General features: G+C 39.5%; 2 protein-coding genes across 4 annotated transcripts in view; one reads left to right on the top strand and one right to left on the bottom strand.

Moving 5' to 3' along the window:
* The window catches only part of LOC111217291 (adenylate cyclase type 6-like), a 40,845-nt gene extending 30,286 nt beyond the window's left edge, over window positions 1–10,559 (top strand). For both annotated transcript variants that reach the window (XM_022739075.1, XM_022739076.1), the window contains 18 exons: window positions 39–166; window positions 308–466; window positions 814–955; window positions 1,441–1,569; window positions 1,668–1,696; window positions 1,800–1,947; window positions 2,067–2,164; window positions 3,057–3,144; window positions 3,249–3,365; window positions 3,713–3,871; window positions 4,028–4,203; window positions 4,717–4,743; window positions 4,859–4,888; window positions 5,537–5,669; window positions 5,785–6,048; window positions 6,170–6,374; window positions 6,483–6,607; window positions 7,712–10,559. In XM_022739075.1, coding sequence (XP_022594796.1) covers window positions 39–166; window positions 308–466; window positions 814–955; window positions 1,441–1,569; window positions 1,668–1,696; window positions 1,800–1,947; window positions 2,067–2,164; window positions 3,057–3,144; window positions 3,249–3,365; window positions 3,713–3,871; window positions 4,028–4,203; window positions 4,717–4,743; window positions 4,859–4,888; window positions 5,537–5,669; window positions 5,785–6,048; window positions 6,170–6,374; window positions 6,483–6,607; window positions 7,712–7,840 — 2,286 coding nt within the window. In that variant the 3' untranslated portion in view covers window positions 7,841–10,559. The remainder of the gene's footprint in view (window positions 1–38; window positions 167–307; window positions 467–813; window positions 956–1,440; window positions 1,570–1,667; window positions 1,697–1,799; window positions 1,948–2,066; window positions 2,165–3,056; window positions 3,145–3,248; window positions 3,366–3,712; window positions 3,872–4,027; window positions 4,204–4,716; window positions 4,744–4,858; window positions 4,889–5,536; window positions 5,670–5,784; window positions 6,049–6,169; window positions 6,375–6,482; window positions 6,608–7,711) is intronic.
* A 2,399-nt stretch (window positions 10,560–12,958) lies between these two features.
* On the bottom strand, window positions 12,959–14,589 carry LOC111217397 (testis-expressed protein 49-like). 2 transcript variants are annotated; one of them, XR_002664952.1, is made up of 4 exons: window positions 14,508–14,589; window positions 13,456–13,632; window positions 13,205–13,328; window positions 12,959–13,117 (listed from the first exon to the last, which is right to left on the bottom strand). XR_002664952.1 is itself a non-coding variant. In XM_022739250.1 (4 exons), exons 1-4 carry the CDS (start codon window positions 14,480–14,482, stop codon window positions 13,069–13,071), a joined length of 441 nt encoding a protein of 146 aa, XP_022594971.1. In that variant the 5' UTR covers window positions 14,483–14,564; the 3' UTR covers window positions 12,959–13,068. The 2 variants fall into 2 exon arrangements, 1 of the variants encoding a protein (XP_022594971.1); XM_022739250.1 differs by having other exon boundaries at window positions 14,392–14,564.
* Window positions 14,590–18,395: the final 3,806 nt, after the last annotated feature.

Genomic DNA, 18,395 nt, shown 5'->3' with positions numbered 1-18,395 from the left:
CTCCCTTTTCTCTCTCTTGCTCCCTGCTCCTTTCTCAGGAGAACCACTGTCTACGTATTAAAATTTTGGGTGATTGTTATTATTGTGTGTCCGGGCTGCCTGAACCCCGGGCTGACCACGCCCACTGCTGTGTGGAGATGGGTGTGGACATGATAGAGGCCATCTCGTGAGTAGAAATACTGTTTGCATGTGTGTGTGGTGTTTGTTCTGGAGGTTAGTTTGTTCACTGTATATTTGTTCTTCTCTTGTTGTAGAGGAGACACTGATATTCTCTGGTGTTTTTTTTTTGTTTTTTGTTTTTTTGCAGGTTGGTTCGCGAGGTGACAGGGGTCAACGTTAACATGCGTGTTGGCATTCACAGCGGGCGTGTGCACTGTGGCGTGCTGGGACTCAGGAAGTGGCAGTTTGATGTGTGGTCAAACGATGTCACACTGGCCAATCACATGGAAGCGGGCGGCAAAGCAGGGTGAGAGAAATAAGCACAGATTCACACCCATTTATAGAAGGGCTGCAATTAATGGTTATTTTCATTATCGATTAATGTGACGATTTATTGTCAACAGTGTCAACAATAAGCCCAATTTCAGACTTTTTTCAAATGATGTGTAAAGTTTCTATGTTTCCCTGAACAATCCCTGGAGTCAGAAACTGCCACTCTCTGGAAGACGTTGTGAAGCATATTTGATGTTTAAATTAGACATGAATTAGAATTCATATTATTTATTTCATATGATGTCTGTCCTCTGTTCTGCATTCACCAATTAAGTTATACAAAGGAAAAAACAGTCACACCTGGTCATTTTGTCTCTGTAGGCGGATCCACATCACTAAGGCCACACTGCAGTATCTTAATGGAGACTATGAGGTGGAGCCAGGTTTTGGGGGTGAGAGGAATGCATATCTGAAGGAGAACAGCATCGAGACCTTCCTGGTCCTTGGCTGCAGCCAGAAACGGGTCAGTACAAACGAAAGAGGTTTACAAATCTGAAAAACTAAAAAAAATTAATTGAGGCTGAAAGAACCCTATAAATGGGCCCAAAATAATCCACAGATACAGTATGTGTACCCCTGCACTGAGTAAACAAGTGGAGTTTTGTTGCTTTATTGGTTGTTCAGAACAAAAACAGCCCAGACTGTAAGGGGCTGTGTTGGTTAGTAGCAGGTCCATGAGTTTGAAGGTTTTTCAGACACTGCACAGTGTTTCTAAGATTAGTAAAATAGTTTCTAAGATTATGAGACACACACACTAGAGCTCCCATTCAATTAAATGAGGGGGCTGGATTAGTTCACACAGGGTACAGCTGGTCTGAACACAGTCTAATGTTGGTGAATGACTGTAACATAAAGAAGTTCTATTTAGTGACTTTCTATTATCATGCACTGTGTGTTGTGTTGCATGAAAACAGTTGGTCAAGCCTTAATGTTGTTCCCTCTGAGCAGAAGGAGGAGAAGGCGATGATGGCGAAGATGCAGCGGACGAGAGCCAACTCTAATGAGGGGCTGATGCCACGCTGGGTCCCTGACAGGACCTTCTCCAGGACCAAAGACTCTAAAGTCTTCAGACAAATGGTGAGACTCAGCGTCAACACACTCCTACATGGTGACAGAGCCAGACTGCAGGTTCTCTGTAAGAGACTTAATTTTTGTCTGTTTGCTTCCTTCTTCAGGGGATCGATGAGACCTCCAGTAAAGACAAGTGAGTACTGCCTCTTAATGCTTACACACAAATGATCCTGTGTGAGGGGAAACTGCTTTTCCCTTTATCTCCTGCCTGATCTGTGTCCTTTCCTCTGTTTCAGCCGTGGTGTTCAGGAGGCCATGAACCCGGAGGATGAGGTGGATGAATTTCTCGGGCGTGCCATCGACGCTCGCAGCATTGACCAGCTTAGGAAAGACCATGTCAAGAAGTTCCTACTCACCTTCCAGACCTCCAGCCTGGAGAAAAAGGTCCAAACTAAGACTCCTGATTATTTTCTGTGCTTCTTCAACTTAAATATATATCATGTATGTATGAAAATCTGCTGTTGCTCATTTGGATTCTTGTCTTCTTCTTGTTCCTGTCGCAGTATTCCAAGAAGGTGGACGATCGATTTGGAGGCTATGTTGCTTGTACTCTGCTAGTGTTCTGCTTCATATCCTTCATACAGATTGTTGTCTTTCCACAGTGAGTACTTCGCACATTCATGTAATACCATACTGAAATGTGTCTAATGGTTCTTTCACACCTGTAGTTTGGTTCATTTGGTCTGGACCAATTAAAAAATGATACATTGTTACGTTGTAGTTGTGGTCCGGTTGATGTTCACACTGACTTATTAAAAGGGGCAAAGTGGGAGGGGCTGAGGATTATACCATTTACAACTGCAGACTTGTTGTGGTATAACCCTTTATTAACTCATACACAAAGTTTGACTTTAATCAAACAATTAATTGAAATATTATCAAAATCAATATACTGTGTATATATATATATATATATATATATATATATATATATATATATATATATATATATATATATATATATATATATGGCCAAATGCAATTTACTATGTAGTAGTAATAGTATAGTCAAATATGTCACAACAGACCATAAATGAAGAAGTGTGGTTGCAGAGATGCCATCGGCCTTCAAATCATATTCTCCAGACTGAAGGGAACCTGCTTGTTTAGTACAAAACCCAACAAAGATCACATCATTATCATATATTTTTTTTCAGTGAAAATGAAATGCAAAACTGACAGCTCCAACTGAAATCGTGACTCATATTGCCATCGCAATATCTGCCAAAATAATAGCAATACGATTTTTTTCTACATATTGTTCAGTCGTAGTACAAATGCAGAGAGAGAAATGCAGTAATCTGTACTTTTCTAACATCTACTTTAACACAGTCCTGTGGTTGGTCTGTTTTACTTTCACACCAAAAAACACCTCTCCACAGCCCAAATGAACCAAACCAAACAGACAAACACACCAGAAACACCCACCAGGTTAGTTGTGAAATGGTATGAAACATTTAGTTATAATGGCATTTCTGTGTTCTTTTCTGCAGCACCCCAGTCATGCTGGGGATCTACATCAGTATCTTCTTCATACTCGCCAACATCCTTTTCATCTGTGCCATATACTCCTGCATCAAGGTAGTGGAGCTTATCAAGACACATTAACAAAGTCTTTGCTCATATTTTTGTGCATTCACTGTATATTTAGTGTGTAAATCATTTATCTTGGCTGTATGTTGTAGCTCTTTCCAGCTGCAATGCAGACTGTTTCAAAGAAGATTGTCCAGTCTCGCACCAACAGCACCCTGGTTGGAGTATTCACCATTATCCTTGTCTTCATCTCTGCCTTTGTTAATATGGTAAGATCAAAGAAATTGCTACCCAAACACACCAACTTCATCTATATATTTTAAAACACAGTTTTCCTGTGTTTTCCTGCGTCCATATTAGCGTTCCCAGGTTTGTAGAGATCTCTGCCCACAATGAAACGCTTGAACAACATGCAGCTTGGAGGCAGTCTGATAAAGCCTCTGTTTAGGTGGGCGATAAACATTGTGTTAGTCTGGAAAAAGGGCTGAAAAAAGATGTGTTTATAAATTTAATGAGCTTAATGTGGACATACACAGACAGCATATCCATACAGTATACCAGTCATACGTGTTGAAAATCATGCTAAATACATACATGTGTGTGTGTTTCACTGCAGTTTGCTTGTGACACTACAAGCTTGGCGACATGCGTTGCAGAGAAGATGAACACCTCTGCAGGCCTGGTGACGCCCTGTCTGATCCGCAGCTTGAATGTGTCCATTGAGGGGGGTCTAGAGATCTGTCCGAGCCAAGGCCCCTCCTGCCCCTTTCCAGAGGTAAGTCCATTGTATGTCACCATTTCAACGTTCGTGTCCCGGGTCCAACTGGACGAACCATTTTCAAAAGAAAATGTCACATTTGCATTTGTGTTTTTCTGAGATCTGTTGTTGATAATACCACTCTGTGATGCCGCTGTCTCCTCCTTGTGCCAGTATTTCAGCTACAGTGTGCTGCTGACGCTGCTGGCCTGCTCAGTGTTCCTGCAGATCAGCAGCATAGGGAAGCTGGCCCTCATGCTGCTCATCCAGCTCACCTTCCTGCTGCTGGTGGAGTGGCCACAAGTAGCACTATTCGACAACGCAGACCTCTTTGTCACCTCCAATGCCATGTAAGTGCCACAGGCTGGATGATTATGAGGAGAGCAGGAGACCAGTTTATGTTGTTTGTGTAAATTTAGATGGAAAATAAAGCTTCTTCTCTATTTTCACTTTCACATTTCCCTCGCTCAATCATCAGAAAGTGTCGAGAGTTGGCATCAAACTTATTTACCTTTTCTTTAATCCCATATTTCCTGATCTGTATCAAGAAACTTTTGAACTTTGTCATTCATTTTATTCAGGTAAAGTTCATTATTTAACTCTGATGCATTGAGCAATTTGGAATTTTTTCTTGGGGTTTTAAAACTGTTTATTTACCTTGAAGCAAGGTATAAAAAAAAAAAAGAAGCATCGATTAGTATTGGTATGAAAATCAGCTGTGATTTTGACACTGACATCAATAGTTTTCAAACAATAACCAGTCCAGATTGGCCCTATATATGCAAGAATTATATATTGTGCATTAAAACAATACATTATGATGTTTTGTATTTGTTCTAATAATAGTTTTTTTCTCTTTCTAGTGATTTAAATGAAACTAGTGCTCAATGGTAAGATATTAAATTTGTATTTAGATTAAAAAGAAACACTTAAAAATAATATTATAATGATTATTTGCCTTATTTGTATTTATCAGAATAGTTTTTTTTATTGTTGTTCTTTCAGGTCCAGTTTCAATGAAACTACAAACCAGTGGTAAGATTAAATTCAGTCTTACTTTTGATGGTTTTTATCTTTTTATCATTTCAGCGCCTTTAGTAAACTCTCTGTCGGTGATGGAAAGTAATTAAGTACATTTACTTTTAAGTACTTGGGTACAATTTTGAGGTACTTGTAATTTACAAGCATTTCCATTTCCTGATGTTTTATATTTCTACTCCACTACAGAGGCAAATATTGTACTATTTACTCCACTACATATATTTCACAGCCACATTATTAGTCACTTTTTTTATGACTTTGTGATTTTTATTACAGATTGAGATTGGATTTTATTTATCCCCTGAAATGTATAAGCTATCCAGTAGTATAAAGTGGCAAAAGTTTGCCTCCCCTTTATATGATGTACACATTAATGTGCTAATTATAATCCAATAATATAATAGTCACTATATTGAAATGGGTCATTGTACATAATAAGTGCTTTTACGTTTGGTACTTTAAGTATGTTTTTTTATGCTAATTATTATGTAAGTAAAATTTTGAATGTATTATTCACCAGAGTGTTTCTACGCTGTGGTATTAGTACTTTCACTTAAGTTAAAGATCTGAGTACTTCTTCCACCAGTGTTCCCAGTTCATAGAATCTGCTTTTCATTAGACCATGAATCTGTCTCTTTGCAGCCCATTTGTTGTGACCAAAGTGTCCCTGAGGGTCATGACTCCAGTCATCCTCACAGTTTTTGTCCTGGCACTGTACCTGCACGCCCAGCAAGTTGAATCTACTGCACGCCTCGACTTCCTGTGGAAATTACAGGTATGTGCAGCGCTACACCGCGAAAGTGCATCATCTGACCATGTTAACTTCGAACAGCATCTCTTCACACTGCTGCAAAAGCTAAATATATCTAATAAAGAACCTCCACTCCCAGGCCACAGAAGAGAAGGAGGAGATGGAGGAACTGCAAGCCTACAATCGTCGCCTCCTCCATAATATTCTGCCTAAAGACGTAGCCGCTCACTTCTTGGCGCGAGAGCGACGTAACGACGAGCTGTACTACCAGTCTTGTGAGTGCGTGGCCGTCATGTTCGCCTCCATCAGCAATTTCTCAGAGTTCTACGTGGAGTTGGAGGCCAACAACGAGGGAGTGGAGTGTCTCCGGCTGCTCAACGAGATCATCGCTGACTTTGATGAGGTAAAGCTCGCTGAGGCGTATTTGTAAAGCTCTGCGTGTCGTTGTCATTCTGCAGATGTGATTATTTGTAAATTGTACCAATGTAATCACTTTGTGTCATTTGTTTTTTTTCATGTCTCAGATCATCAGTGAAGAGAAATACAGGCAGCTAGAAAAGATCAAGACCATTGGTTCCACTTACATGGCGGCCTCCGGTCTCAATGACTCCACCTACGACAAGGAGGGCCGTACCCATATTACTGCACTGGCCGACTATGCCATGAGACTGAGGGAGCAGATGAAATACATCAACGAGCATTCTTTCAACAACTTCCAGATGAAGATAGGTGGGGAGAATTACTGCTTTCTCGTTGAGACATCACAAAAATGAAAAGAATTAACAGTAGTAAGTAGTAACATGGCAGCTTTTGGTTTGTTTTTTGTCTCATTCCCAGGTCTGAACATTGGACCTGTGGTAGCAGGGGTTATTGGGGCACGGAAGCCTCAATATGATATTTGGGGAAACACAGTCAACGTGGCCAGTCGTATGGACAGCACGGGTGTACCTGACCGCATACAGGTATGGGTTTTATCCATCTTATCTTAAAAAGTTGACATGATGAATATTTTAGCTGCCAATTTACATTATTTGCACAATAAACACTGGTGTTCATTTAAAGAGGTGTTTCTGGCCACCTGGTGAATTTAAGTCCAATATTCACCCCCGTAGCTGCAATTTAGTCTCCATCAACTGCCATAAAATATCTCACTCTTCAGCTGCTTAATGCTCCACTATGTTCATTAGATAGTCACTGACTTGTTCTGTCTGCTGTTTGGTAGCATACAGGTACTTTTTCTCAGCTTCTTCACTGAAAACAGCTGCCTGCTGCAGCCGCTGGAAAGCAGTGCTGAGGGTTGTAAGAGTGAACCCAAACACTAAAGTTAAAGGACATAAAAGCAGAACAACAAGCTGAATGAGGCTCTACTCTGTAGAGCTGAGGGGAACTGTTTCATGTTATAAATCTCTGTGGGTTCATCACTACGAATGATCCTTTTCACATTACACATAGTCATTGGACCCATCGTTAAAACTCAAATATTAAAGCTTCAACAAGCCTGGAAATGAAGCTAGTGCTCGAAAGCAAACCATCCTGTCCCCATGATTCCACCCTCCCTCTGGTCTGTTGCACTCCGCCCAGCCCTTCCTCAACGTCACGCCATGATCACATCCTCTATCATGTAATACTAGCGTGAAGCTTCTGTGTGAGATGAGCTGTAGACCAGGAGCAAGGCTCGCTCACAAACTTATCTATCTAATATCTCTGCACTGATGCCAGGCTGTTGAAGAAGCCTGGGTAAGAGAAGACCCTTTGACAGCACCTCTCCACACTGACATGTTTTGGAGCATATTTCAACAAAAAAAATATTAGAAAAAAGTTACATACTGTAGCTTTAATTAGTGCAGCTTTAAATATTTTTGTCAACTTTGGAATAAAGGTCACTTTACTATGTCATCCCACAGGACAAGCTGTAGGATATAAGAACTGAGATGAGCAGCCTCCCACTTGTAAATTTACAAAGAAGATGAGACGGCCAAAAAATGGAAACAATGAACTGTCTCTGGGTCAATCAAAAATATTTATCGGATCACAAAGTGAACGTAACGAATTTTTTTTTCTCACAGGTGACCACAGACCTCTACCAAGTGCTTGCAAGCAAAGGGTACGTGCTGGAGTGTCGCGGGGTTGTTAAGGTCAAAGGTAAAGGGGAAATGACAACCTACTTCCTGAACGATGGACCACCCAACAGTTAGCAGCCATGGCGGCTGCAGATGCTGGGATGAACCCCTCGGCAAGGACACAGCACCACTGAGCGAGGACTCACAGTGTGAGCGAATGGCTAAAAACTAGAGACGCCATCACTTGAATCCCAAGCAAAGAGGAAAAAAAACTTAAGACTTCAAAAGGAAAGTGTTCTTGGATGAGAGGAAAATGTTCTCGTTTGACAGCCATTTTGGCCCACATACATGTTGAAGGACAAGTGTTTTTCTCATGTCTAGCCTCTCTCTCAGGCTTCTTGAAAGATGCAAAGTCTGTTTATTTAAAACAACGCCTTTTAGCCTGTGTCAAAAGAAGATTAACGCTGTACATAAGGCTACTTTTTATTTTACTTTGTGTTTTGTTTTGTTTTGTTTTTTTCTGTAATTTTTTTTCACATGAATTATGAACAGGTACTCATATTTTGTTTCTGGATTAATTATTTATTTCAAACTAGATGTTTTGTGCAAAAGGTCCTTTATGATAAAGTGTGAATACATACGTGCACAAATATCCAGTTTATTACACGTTTATAAGTGTGTATGTACATGCATATTTGTGTGTGTATGAATATATGTATAAACTGAGGAGGAATATATTGACCAAAGACTAAAGTATTTACTAAAAGCAAGGCAAGACATGTTTGATATGTTCTCGCTAAAGTCAGCAATGACCACCGCCTCTGTTTTTTAGGCAGCAGGCCTGAACCCTTTGTCTTTTTGCCCGACTGCTGGCAGCAAAGGCTGCTTCATTATTTTCATAAAATACGTACAATTAATTTATTTTGTCTGTCATTCAGGCAGCAAAGAGCTGATCACATTAACTCTAAATTATGATATTGCCCTCAACCTCTAGACAAAACTACTAAAGACGACTAAGGATGTTATTGGAAGGTGATAGATGAAATCTATATTTTTATCTCTACTCTCTGAGGAGTAAAAGTAGCTCCAGCTAGGATTAGGATCCTCTTCATCATTTCATGTCAGAATGGTTCCTTAGAGCTTGAGCAGCCAGTGTGCAGCTGGTTTCAGCCGTAACAGTATGTTGTCATCCCTTTCAGAAGTATTTTTTGGTGCAAATGGAAATGAAGGAACTTAGATCAGAGAGTTGTCCCAGAGCCATCAAGGGGTGGGGGGATCCTTGGATTTCAACGCAGTGGTACCACACAGCCTGATTCTTCTATGAAGAAGAAATAGATGAAGGAGGTAAATATATATTGATTTTGACTGAATACTGTGCTTTGTAATCCTGAAGGGGCATAACTATTTTCACTGTGAGGTTTTTATGATACAACAAAACTGCTTTCTTGCCAAACATAACCGCTTTGAAGCATGTCTGATTGTGGTATCTTGTTTTCATTTTTGTTTGTTTTAATGTAGGGTATTTTGTATCACTTCTGTATCCATCATTTGTATATTCTTAATGTTGTTATTATAATTATGATGATTCTGATTAATTATTATGCTTATTATGATGATTTCATTCCAATGAATAAGGATCAAAGACCAGCACGCTTTCTTGTAAAATGCCAGTTGTAAAGCTCAAGCTCACTGGTACCAACTGATCAACTGCAGCCAATGAATTCTGCTGTTCAGTCCTAATGTACAATACAGTATTTCAACTGGCGATAGGTATGATCATGTATAGTAAGTAATAACCATTAGCTGCCTTTGCAGCAGAACCCGTGTGGTGTATGCTCACACAAGCATAGCAGTAAACACACACATATACAGATGATTCACTGTGCTTTTTTTTAATTTATGCCACTACTGCAGTATTGTAAATCTCAGTCAGGCTTTAAGGTGACCTCTCCCTTCCACACATTAAACTTCTAAGTAGTAACAAATGACATCTCTGGTATAACACCATATGAAGAGGACCGGCAGAATTGATAGGCCTGCACACATTTCTTTTATTATTTTCCCCCACTCAGTCTTTCAGCGAAAAGTGAAAATACTAATAGCTGAATTCGATTGCCTTAAGTTAATATAAAATAAATCCTAGACTAACACTAAACAGGAACTGTGCCTGCTTGCCCTGTCTGGACTGCTGATGTTTGGACGGAGAGAAAGGGATAAGGGCTTGTCGAGAATAATTTTCAGTGAACATTCTCATCATTGCAATGATGTTGGTTTCTCCAGCTTCAACTTTTGTAAGTGGGAGAATCAGCCCTGACTTAGCTCTTCCGCCACACTCAACAATGGCAACCAACAGTTGATCATGTTTGTACCAAAGCCAGCTCACGCAGCCTTGTGCTATTGGTCCCTCCTGTGCAATGATATTTGGCCTCGGGCATGGTGGGTGCACCAGAGGACAGTAATGTTAGGGAGATCACCAACTATCACGTGAACTGTGACCAATGAAGAGTGATTCATATAAGCAAAGAGTTTATAGAATGGACATGAGTTTATAAAAATGTGCATTGTATGTATTCTATTTCTATTGGCTGTCCATAGACTTGTGTTGATTGTTAACTCTTGGGATGTTTTTGGGGGAACAGGAGAGGGGAGGAAGGTTGTCCCCATACTACTGAAACAGTGTTTTGCTCAGGCCTGATGAATCCTTCCGTATTTGTTTTTGTTTTATTTGTATTTTCCCTGAGTTGGAGGAGTTGAGAGGGGAGTGTTTTGCAAAGTTGAAGGACAAGAAGAGTTGAGGACTATGACAAAGAGAAAAATAACATTTCCCCTTGAAGAGAAAAATAAAAAAAAATCAATGGCTGTTTTGTGTGATCATATATTTACTAATCTTGTTGATTGTACAGAAAATATGTATTACCTATGGCTAATAGGAAGAGACCCATCATAAATTACACAATAACTTATATTTGTGGTAAATGCCATTGTGAGGTTATTTTACAGTTGTAAAAAGTGTGTCCATTTACATATATAGACTTCTAAATTTTAAAGGATTCTGTATGCTAACTGTATTATTATTATTATATTACAACACTAACTGTATTCAATGCTTTGGATGTGTTAAGAGTTACCTATGCAGGCCACACAGTTTGACTTTTTTCATGAAAGCAAACATTAATGACAAGATTTTGGCGTATTGGACAACACAAGGCCGCAAACAAAGATATTCTCTATGGTAAGTAACAGTAATTGTAAGAAACATAAATGAGATGACTTTCTATTCTTCACTCACCATTTTTACAGAGAAATAAACCGATCTCTGAAGAATACGTCATGGATTCATACGACGGTGGACCACAAGCTGAAGAAATGGACTGCCAAAACAAGGACGTGGTCACAAATGGAAAGAACCTGAGACTAAACTAAGTCCATCAGAGCTGCAGGACCAGCAGGACTGCTGATGAACACGTGCCTCCTTGCACCGTCTACAGGAAAGTTACGGTAAGTAGTAGCCTATAGAAATTATACACTTGTACCACCTGTGGATAATTAGTGCACCTTCAGTTCTGCAACTACAGATGCTAATTATTGTCTTGATTAGTCAATTGATTGTCTGGCTCATGAAAGTTCTGAAAATAGTGAGAAATTCTGTCACAGTTACCCAGAGCCCAAAGTGACACCTTCACCATGTTATTTATTTCAGCTGTACTTGAATCTAGTGATGGGCAAATTAGCTCTTTTACAGACACCACCATTTTGCACTCACAAGCCTAAAAATAATGGACCCAAAATAAAAAGGTTACTGTTGTTCAACCCTTTTGTTCGCAGTCATAACTCTGGTCTCCTTTGAAGGATAAGTCTCTAAATAAAATGAAAAAGTCAGAATGAGTGGAAGAGATACTGAACAAAAGTGACAGAAGCACAAACATAGTAGCAATATAGATTTTTGTTCCTAGTCTCCTTTTTTCAGAAAATAACTAATATAAGGCTTGTGCTGGTACCTTTTAATGTGGAAAACATTTTGGAGCTTTTGCCAGATATCGGAATTCTTTGTCAAGGGCTGTTGCAGTGATATGGGGATAGATAGAATCGGCACACTTAGAGCTTTCAAATAATATGTAATTTGTCAAGGTTGTGTGAAAATCTAGCTTGATACAGACCAAAACACACCTGAAATACTGCTACCAAGGCTATTATAAAAGATGAATTTACAATTAAGCATCATATTTTATAAATGCTTTATATTTTCGTATGCAAGAATCTTAATTTTTAAAGTAACTAATAACTAAAGCTGTCAGATAAAAATAATTCAGTAAAAAGTACAGTATTTCCCTTTGAACTGTAGTGAACCTCAAATTTGTACTTACAGTAAGTACTTGAGGAAATGTACTTAGTTCAATCCATCACTGATAGCTGACAGATATCCATGCCAACAGAGACAGGCATTTACTGTAAGCTTAGATACTTCCGGTCCCACTTCATTCCCATTTCAACCAGAAAGGCAAACGAGATCTTTCAGTTTCCTGTACTGGTGCACCTCATGTGTACAAGTGACCATGCACTCTTCATGTGATGAGTGTGCTGAGATAGTAAGCTTAGACACATTCATGGTCATCGTCTGAGAGTCCACCACAGACCACACCATGAACTCCAGCAGGATGATGCCCTGATCCAACTGATGTCCTTCACAAATGTTGCAGAGAAGCCCAGCATGTCTTGATTACTGCGGCTTGGAATTTGACATAACATCTGCAAACATTTTTATTTCCTGATTCTGAGCAGCAGGTGAAAGAATTTAATCTCAAATCTGGCAACATCAAAAAAACTCCTGTCCTAAATCACAAATCTATTATCTTCTAAAATTAAGAAGTAATTATCTTCATTTCCTCCAGGGGGCAGTACAATCTCACTATTTCTAAGGACCACTCCAGCAGTGCTTTGGAACCTGCAGGTCTGGACCCCTGAGAGGTGGTAAGATGGTTTGTAATATATATGTTTTGAATTCTTTCAAGAACTCCAGTTTGCTTGGTTAACAATGAATTTGTTTAATCTTTTATTTTTCTCCCAATAAGCAACCTGTAGATTTTTGTACCCACCTGAACTCATTTTGAATATTCAAACCACTAGACTTCATACAGTACAGTTTTAGAGAGATACTTACTGACCACTCAACAATTACTTAAATGTGAAAAATGAATTCATCATTAATTGATAATGAAAGAATCAACAAAATGAAGCATGAAAAATCTCCAAAAGTAGATCTGCTATCAGTTTAATTTCAGAAATTCTCATTAAAACTGATGCTGCTTCTGTTACATCTGTGTGTGAGTGAATGTGAAGAAGAAGAAGAAAAACGAGGAGGGCTATCAGAAAAGACTGAACTCCCGGTCTGTCACTGACATTTCTTTGACAAATCTGTGAAAGCAACAAATTGATTGCAATCAGAGGTAGATAATATGTAAAAAAAAAAAATACAATATTAGATTTGGAAATGTTACCCACTTGGTCATCTCACTGTTCTTTCGGGGAAACCGTTTGACTTGCGTCCATTGTGCAGGACTCTTGGACATCATCCATCCGTACTGCTGACTGTCCGTCAGAGGCATTATGTACAGCTGGTTGGGAGCTGGGGAAGAGAGGAGACCAAGACTTTGACCAATCTCATTTAATGCACTTGGCTTGTCACTAGGAATACAGCTGTGATCTGTCCATCAGACACTTAAATTATGTGTAACATCTTAATGTCCACTTACATCTGGGTGTGTGAACCCGTTTGACCATCTCTTTGTATCGCTCATGGCTCCCATGGTGTATGTCAGTGCTGTACGGAAGAGGCTGATGGTAAACACTGCATTTGTCTGCACATGTGAGGGGTCCCTGTTGTTCTTGAAGCGATGGAGGTGGTCCTTCTTTGCTGTTGATCCTAGCATCTTTAAAGAAGTATGTTACTACAGTATACATTGCTCATTATTTGGATTACATTAATAAGTGTGTGGCTACTACAAAAGACGCAAGAGATCAAGTTAAAGTTAAACTTGAGTAGTTGTTTTTGCAGTGCAGTACATGGGATTTGATAAATGTTAAAATATTGCATGTTATATACAGTGTCAAGAGCCAAAAAAGATATGAATATGAACACAAAGCCCTATGGAAGGTTCCTATGCGCATTCTTCACAATTTTCTGACATTTTATATACCAAACTATTACTGAAGTTATCGAGAAAATTAATCACAGATTAATCAATAATGAAAATACACCCAAGTGGTCAAGGGGCTCTCTTTTTCAAATGACTTCACATTTCTTATTTGAATGTCAATCAAACAACTACAAAGAGACACAAAACCACCTCAAAAAGATGTAAAACCACCAGACAGTGATACAAGCTGATAACAAACGAGACAACCACAGAAAATGACCACAAAGAGATTCAAAACAGCCGTAGGAGACATAAACCCAAAACAAAGACACACAAAACGACCTCAAAAAGACACAAATTACCACAAACGGATGCAAAGTGATCACAAAAAAAAAAACACAACACAAACACAAACAGATACTCAAAACGACCACAAAGAGATCCAACAGGATAGGTGACTTTTAAAGAGTTAAATAAGTAGCATGTCATTGTTAACTATGAGCGAGCTAAAGGCGCTGCTTTCCCCGTGGCAGCAGCTACAGTTCCTCTTACCCTGAGACTGAGACGCTCTTGTAGGATTCACTATCTTTTTATCGCCTATTGGGTTTTGATAACCCAGGTGTGTTAAACCGAAGAAGGCCATAGTGGCACAGTGAGAGTCTACCCACCAAACGAGCCTGTTGGAAACCGAGACGCGCAGAGAGACAGACAGTTAAATAAATCACAACTTTTGGTTTAGACGTAACCATGGCAACACATCCTGCCTACCCGTAGGAATTCGTAATGACGATGACTACTTTTGCTTTCTGTAATAAAAAATAAAAAACATTAGATATGTAGCCTACTTATGTATTTATTTATATTTATTTATACTTTAGTTGGTTTATTTGAACTGAACTATGATCCCCGGCAAATTAAGAGAATCACGATTTATTGATCATCCTAACGTTTCGATCTCTAGACCTCAGTCAGAAGTACTTTAACAGTTCTTACAACAGTTCTTAAATAAGATCACGCTCCACCCATGTTGTTTGTGTACATGGAGGATCAACATATCCTGGTAGTAAGAAAAAGCCTCTGTAGAGCCTTATTTATGTCCAAGAGACATGGATCCATGATGCGAGGCAATGTTTTGCAACACACAATATGCCACAAACAATGATTTAACACATGCAGGTTGTTTTCTAATGTTCCACCTGATTTATCCAAACATCTGAAACAAACTTTGCGCTTAACAAGCAGAGAGTACGCGCGTTGTGCGCGTCCCCTAGTAATACCCATTGGATATTTCTTTGTTGTTTTTGTAAGTATGAGACCTGCTTCTCATTTGCGTAAAAATCTCTCATCTCTTAAAAAAGAAGGGGCCCATCTAGAAACCCATTTGAACATTTAAAACTGAGGAGAGACCGGGTGGGTCAACTTACAGGATTCTGAAGGAAGATAGGCTATGTCATAATCTCAGGTTTCTTATATGGGGAAAGGTTTACTCGGATGTATTTATTCCCCCAATACATTTGAGGCTTCTTTATATTCCAAATTTCTTGCTGATTTATCTTCTATTATCAAACGTTTTGTAATCTTGGGCAGGGACCTGAATGCCTGTTTGGAACCAGAGTTGGACAAATGTCCTGTCAAACCCATACACCCATCCAAAATGGCAGTAGCCACCAGGGAGCTATGCAGCAATTTGAATTGATTTGACACCTGGAGGTTATTGAAACCAAAAGTGAGGGACGTCACTTTTTTTCCCCCCACCCACATAACACCCCATTTTTCAAGGATTGACTATTTTTTTCACCTCGAGGCAGGCATTGGACAAGGTTAGAACCTGTAGTATAAAAGCCATGTCACTTTCAGATCATTCGCTCATTGGACTGGAACTTACAGCTCCCTATTATGACCCCACTGCACAGCACTGGTGTGCCTCAACCCTTCCTTGCTCAGTAATCCCACCATTTGAACTCTCTCTGTCACAAATGAGGTAAGGCTGGACCCAAATGCAGCCAAAGCAAGAGAGTCGATGAAAAATAGAATCAGAAGCCCTAGGTAACACAAGGAACTTGAACAGGAACCAGAAGCATATGATAATACAAGGAACTTGAATAGGAACAAGTAGAACGAGATAACACAAGGAACTTGAACAGGAACCAGAAGAACGAGATAACATAAGGAACTTGAAAGGACAAACTCACACAGACCACATAGACTAAATACACACAAGGGAGGCAACGGTGATTGAACACAGGTGAAACACATTAGGGTGGGGCAGACAATCAACTAGAGGGAAACAGGGCAAAGACAGGAAATAAAGACATCAATCGACACAAGGAAAGTAATTACAAAACAGGAAATGACAAAGACCAAACTCATAAACGTGGCATGCATGTGGGCATGCCATGTGCATATAGTGTTAGGGTGGCTAAGACATTTTCTGGATGAAAATGACGCCTGGCACTGGCTCTCTCTGTCTCTACTCAGCCTTGTTACTAATGAGACGTCTTTGCTACCAATCAAGGTCAAGAACAGTCCAGTTATGATTAACACACTCAGAACTTGGGAGAAGATTGTGAAGTTCACCCAAAAGGTTCGACTCCAGCCCTGCACCCCATTATATAGAACAAAGCCTTTCCTCGAGGACTGGATACGAACATATTTCCATTCTGGTATGATCACGATATCAGGGTTGTTGGTGATATGTTCGAGGACGATAAATTATTATCATTTGAACAAATCACAACCAAATATGTTGTACCACCTCAACATTTTTATGGCTATCTTCAGGTCAGACGTTTCATTAACAATCTTGATCTCCCTGAAACCCAGCCAATAGGCTCAGCTTATGACTCATTCTTGTTACAGTTTTGCCATAATACAAAAATTATATCCTACTTCTATGGAAAACTACAGTCCCTCAATACATGTAACATTGACAGAATTAAAAATATATGAAACAGGGACTTGGGACTGAGTTTTGAGAGGAAGCATGGTCCAATGCAGTGGAGTCAGTAGGCAAAATCTTTTTGTGCAACAGGCAAACGGAGAGTCAGTACAAGATCCTTCATAGATTACAACACACACCCCAATCTCTCAATACTTTCTATCCTGGGATCTCTCCCCTCTGTGTTAAGTGCAAGCAGGAGGTTGGGTCTAACATACATTGCATCTGGTGCTGCCCTTTGATATTTAGATTTTGGGAAAAAGTCTCATAGGAAATTTATGTAATTTTTGGTAAGAACATACAAATAAATCCTGGTTTGTTTCGGTTAAATCTTTCAGTAGAGGGGATTTCTCTATTAAGTGTCCAGCAAAAACTTCTGATCAAGCTTCTTTTATTAGCGAGGAGATGCATTCTATTTCAGTGGATTAAATCTAGACCTCCAATGGTTAACCAGTGGTATGGAGAAATCTTTAAAGTTCTACCAATGGAGCGCTTGAGTTCAGTTTTAAAGGGGAATGAGAGGTCTTTCGATAAATTGTGGGTGCCTTTATCTGGCAAGGCAAAAAGCCTAGGCAGAGGCTTAAGATATTACGATTACCTACAGACATGTGTGGTCTTTCTATGCCTAATATGTTGTTCTATAACTGGGCTTGTCATGCACGCCACCTCTGGCTGTGGTTACATTCATATATTAAGAGAGAGACCTGTATTGATTCCTGGGCCTGTCACCCTCACTCCCCATGGAGCTTAATCACATGTGAGGCAAAGAAGATAAATCCAGAAATAAAATGTAATCCTATCATTTACAACAGTATCAGGATATGGCATGATATTTCTAAATACCTGGGAAGAAGGAATGTGAAATCCTTACTGTCTCCCATAACCCAAAATCCTGACTTTCCTGCAGGTGTTAGCTCACCTATATTCCTCTCTTGGTGGGACAAAGGAAATCACGTAATTGGCAATCTATTGAGAGACAATACATTACTATCCTTCCAGTAGTTACAAGAAACATTCAATATTCCCAAGCACCATTTTTTTGGATACTTACAGGTCAGGCATTTTGTGTCTTCACAGACCACTTCTTTCTCTACTAACATCTTTTACAGTGATGTTGAGAGATTTCTTCTTGAGCGCAAAAACAGAAAACATTTTATAGCTTCATTTTGCTCACTTCTGGGTTCTTCTGTCACATGCCATTTACCAGACATCTCTCATAGATGGGAAAAAGACTTGAACAATGAATATATAGAGGATGACTGGCAGACAACTATACGCCTGATCAAGTCCACATCTACTTGTAACTGGCTGAGAGAAACTCAGTACAAGATACTTCACAGACTGCATATTACTCATGTTGTTTTAAACAAAATTGACCACTCTATTTCTCCTCTGTGTACCAAGTGCAACTTAGAAAGGGTTATGTATTTCCATTACTTTTGGGAATGTAAACTGATTTCCAGATTTTGGACACTTATTTCAAATATAGATATTTAAAATAAAAATTAAGAAAGACCCTGGGGTCCCCAGACCGGCCCTCCTAGGCCTCCCCTCTAGGGACCTACATCTCACTGCATCACATTATAAGCTCTTTGAAAAACTCCTTCTAGCTGCTCGA

Source organism: Seriola dumerili, unplaced genomic scaffold (genome assembly GCF_002260705.1).
Source record: "Seriola dumerili isolate Sdu_G_001 unplaced genomic scaffold, Sdu_1.0 BDQW01000043.1, whole genome shotgun sequence".
NCBI lineage: Eukaryota > Metazoa > Chordata > Actinopteri > Carangiformes > Carangidae > Seriola > Seriola dumerili.
Note: the sequence above shows the minus strand (reverse complement) of the source record. Positions and strands in the feature narration are given on the sequence as shown.

Excerpts from the sequence above, each read along its gene's own strand:
- LOC111217397 (XM_022739250.1), bottom strand. The coding sequence starts at position 14,482 with ATGGCCTTCTTCGGTTTAACACACCTGGGTTATCAAAACCCAATAGGC. Across the intron at positions 13,329-13,455 it reads ACGGGTTCACACACCCAGAT|CTCCCAACCAGCTGTACATA; the intron begins GTAAGTGGACAT and ends TCTCTTCCCCAG. Across the intron at positions 13,118-13,204 it reads AAGAACAGTGAGATGACCAA|ATTTGTCAAAGAAATGTCAG; the intron begins GTGGGTAACATT and ends TTGCTTTCACAG.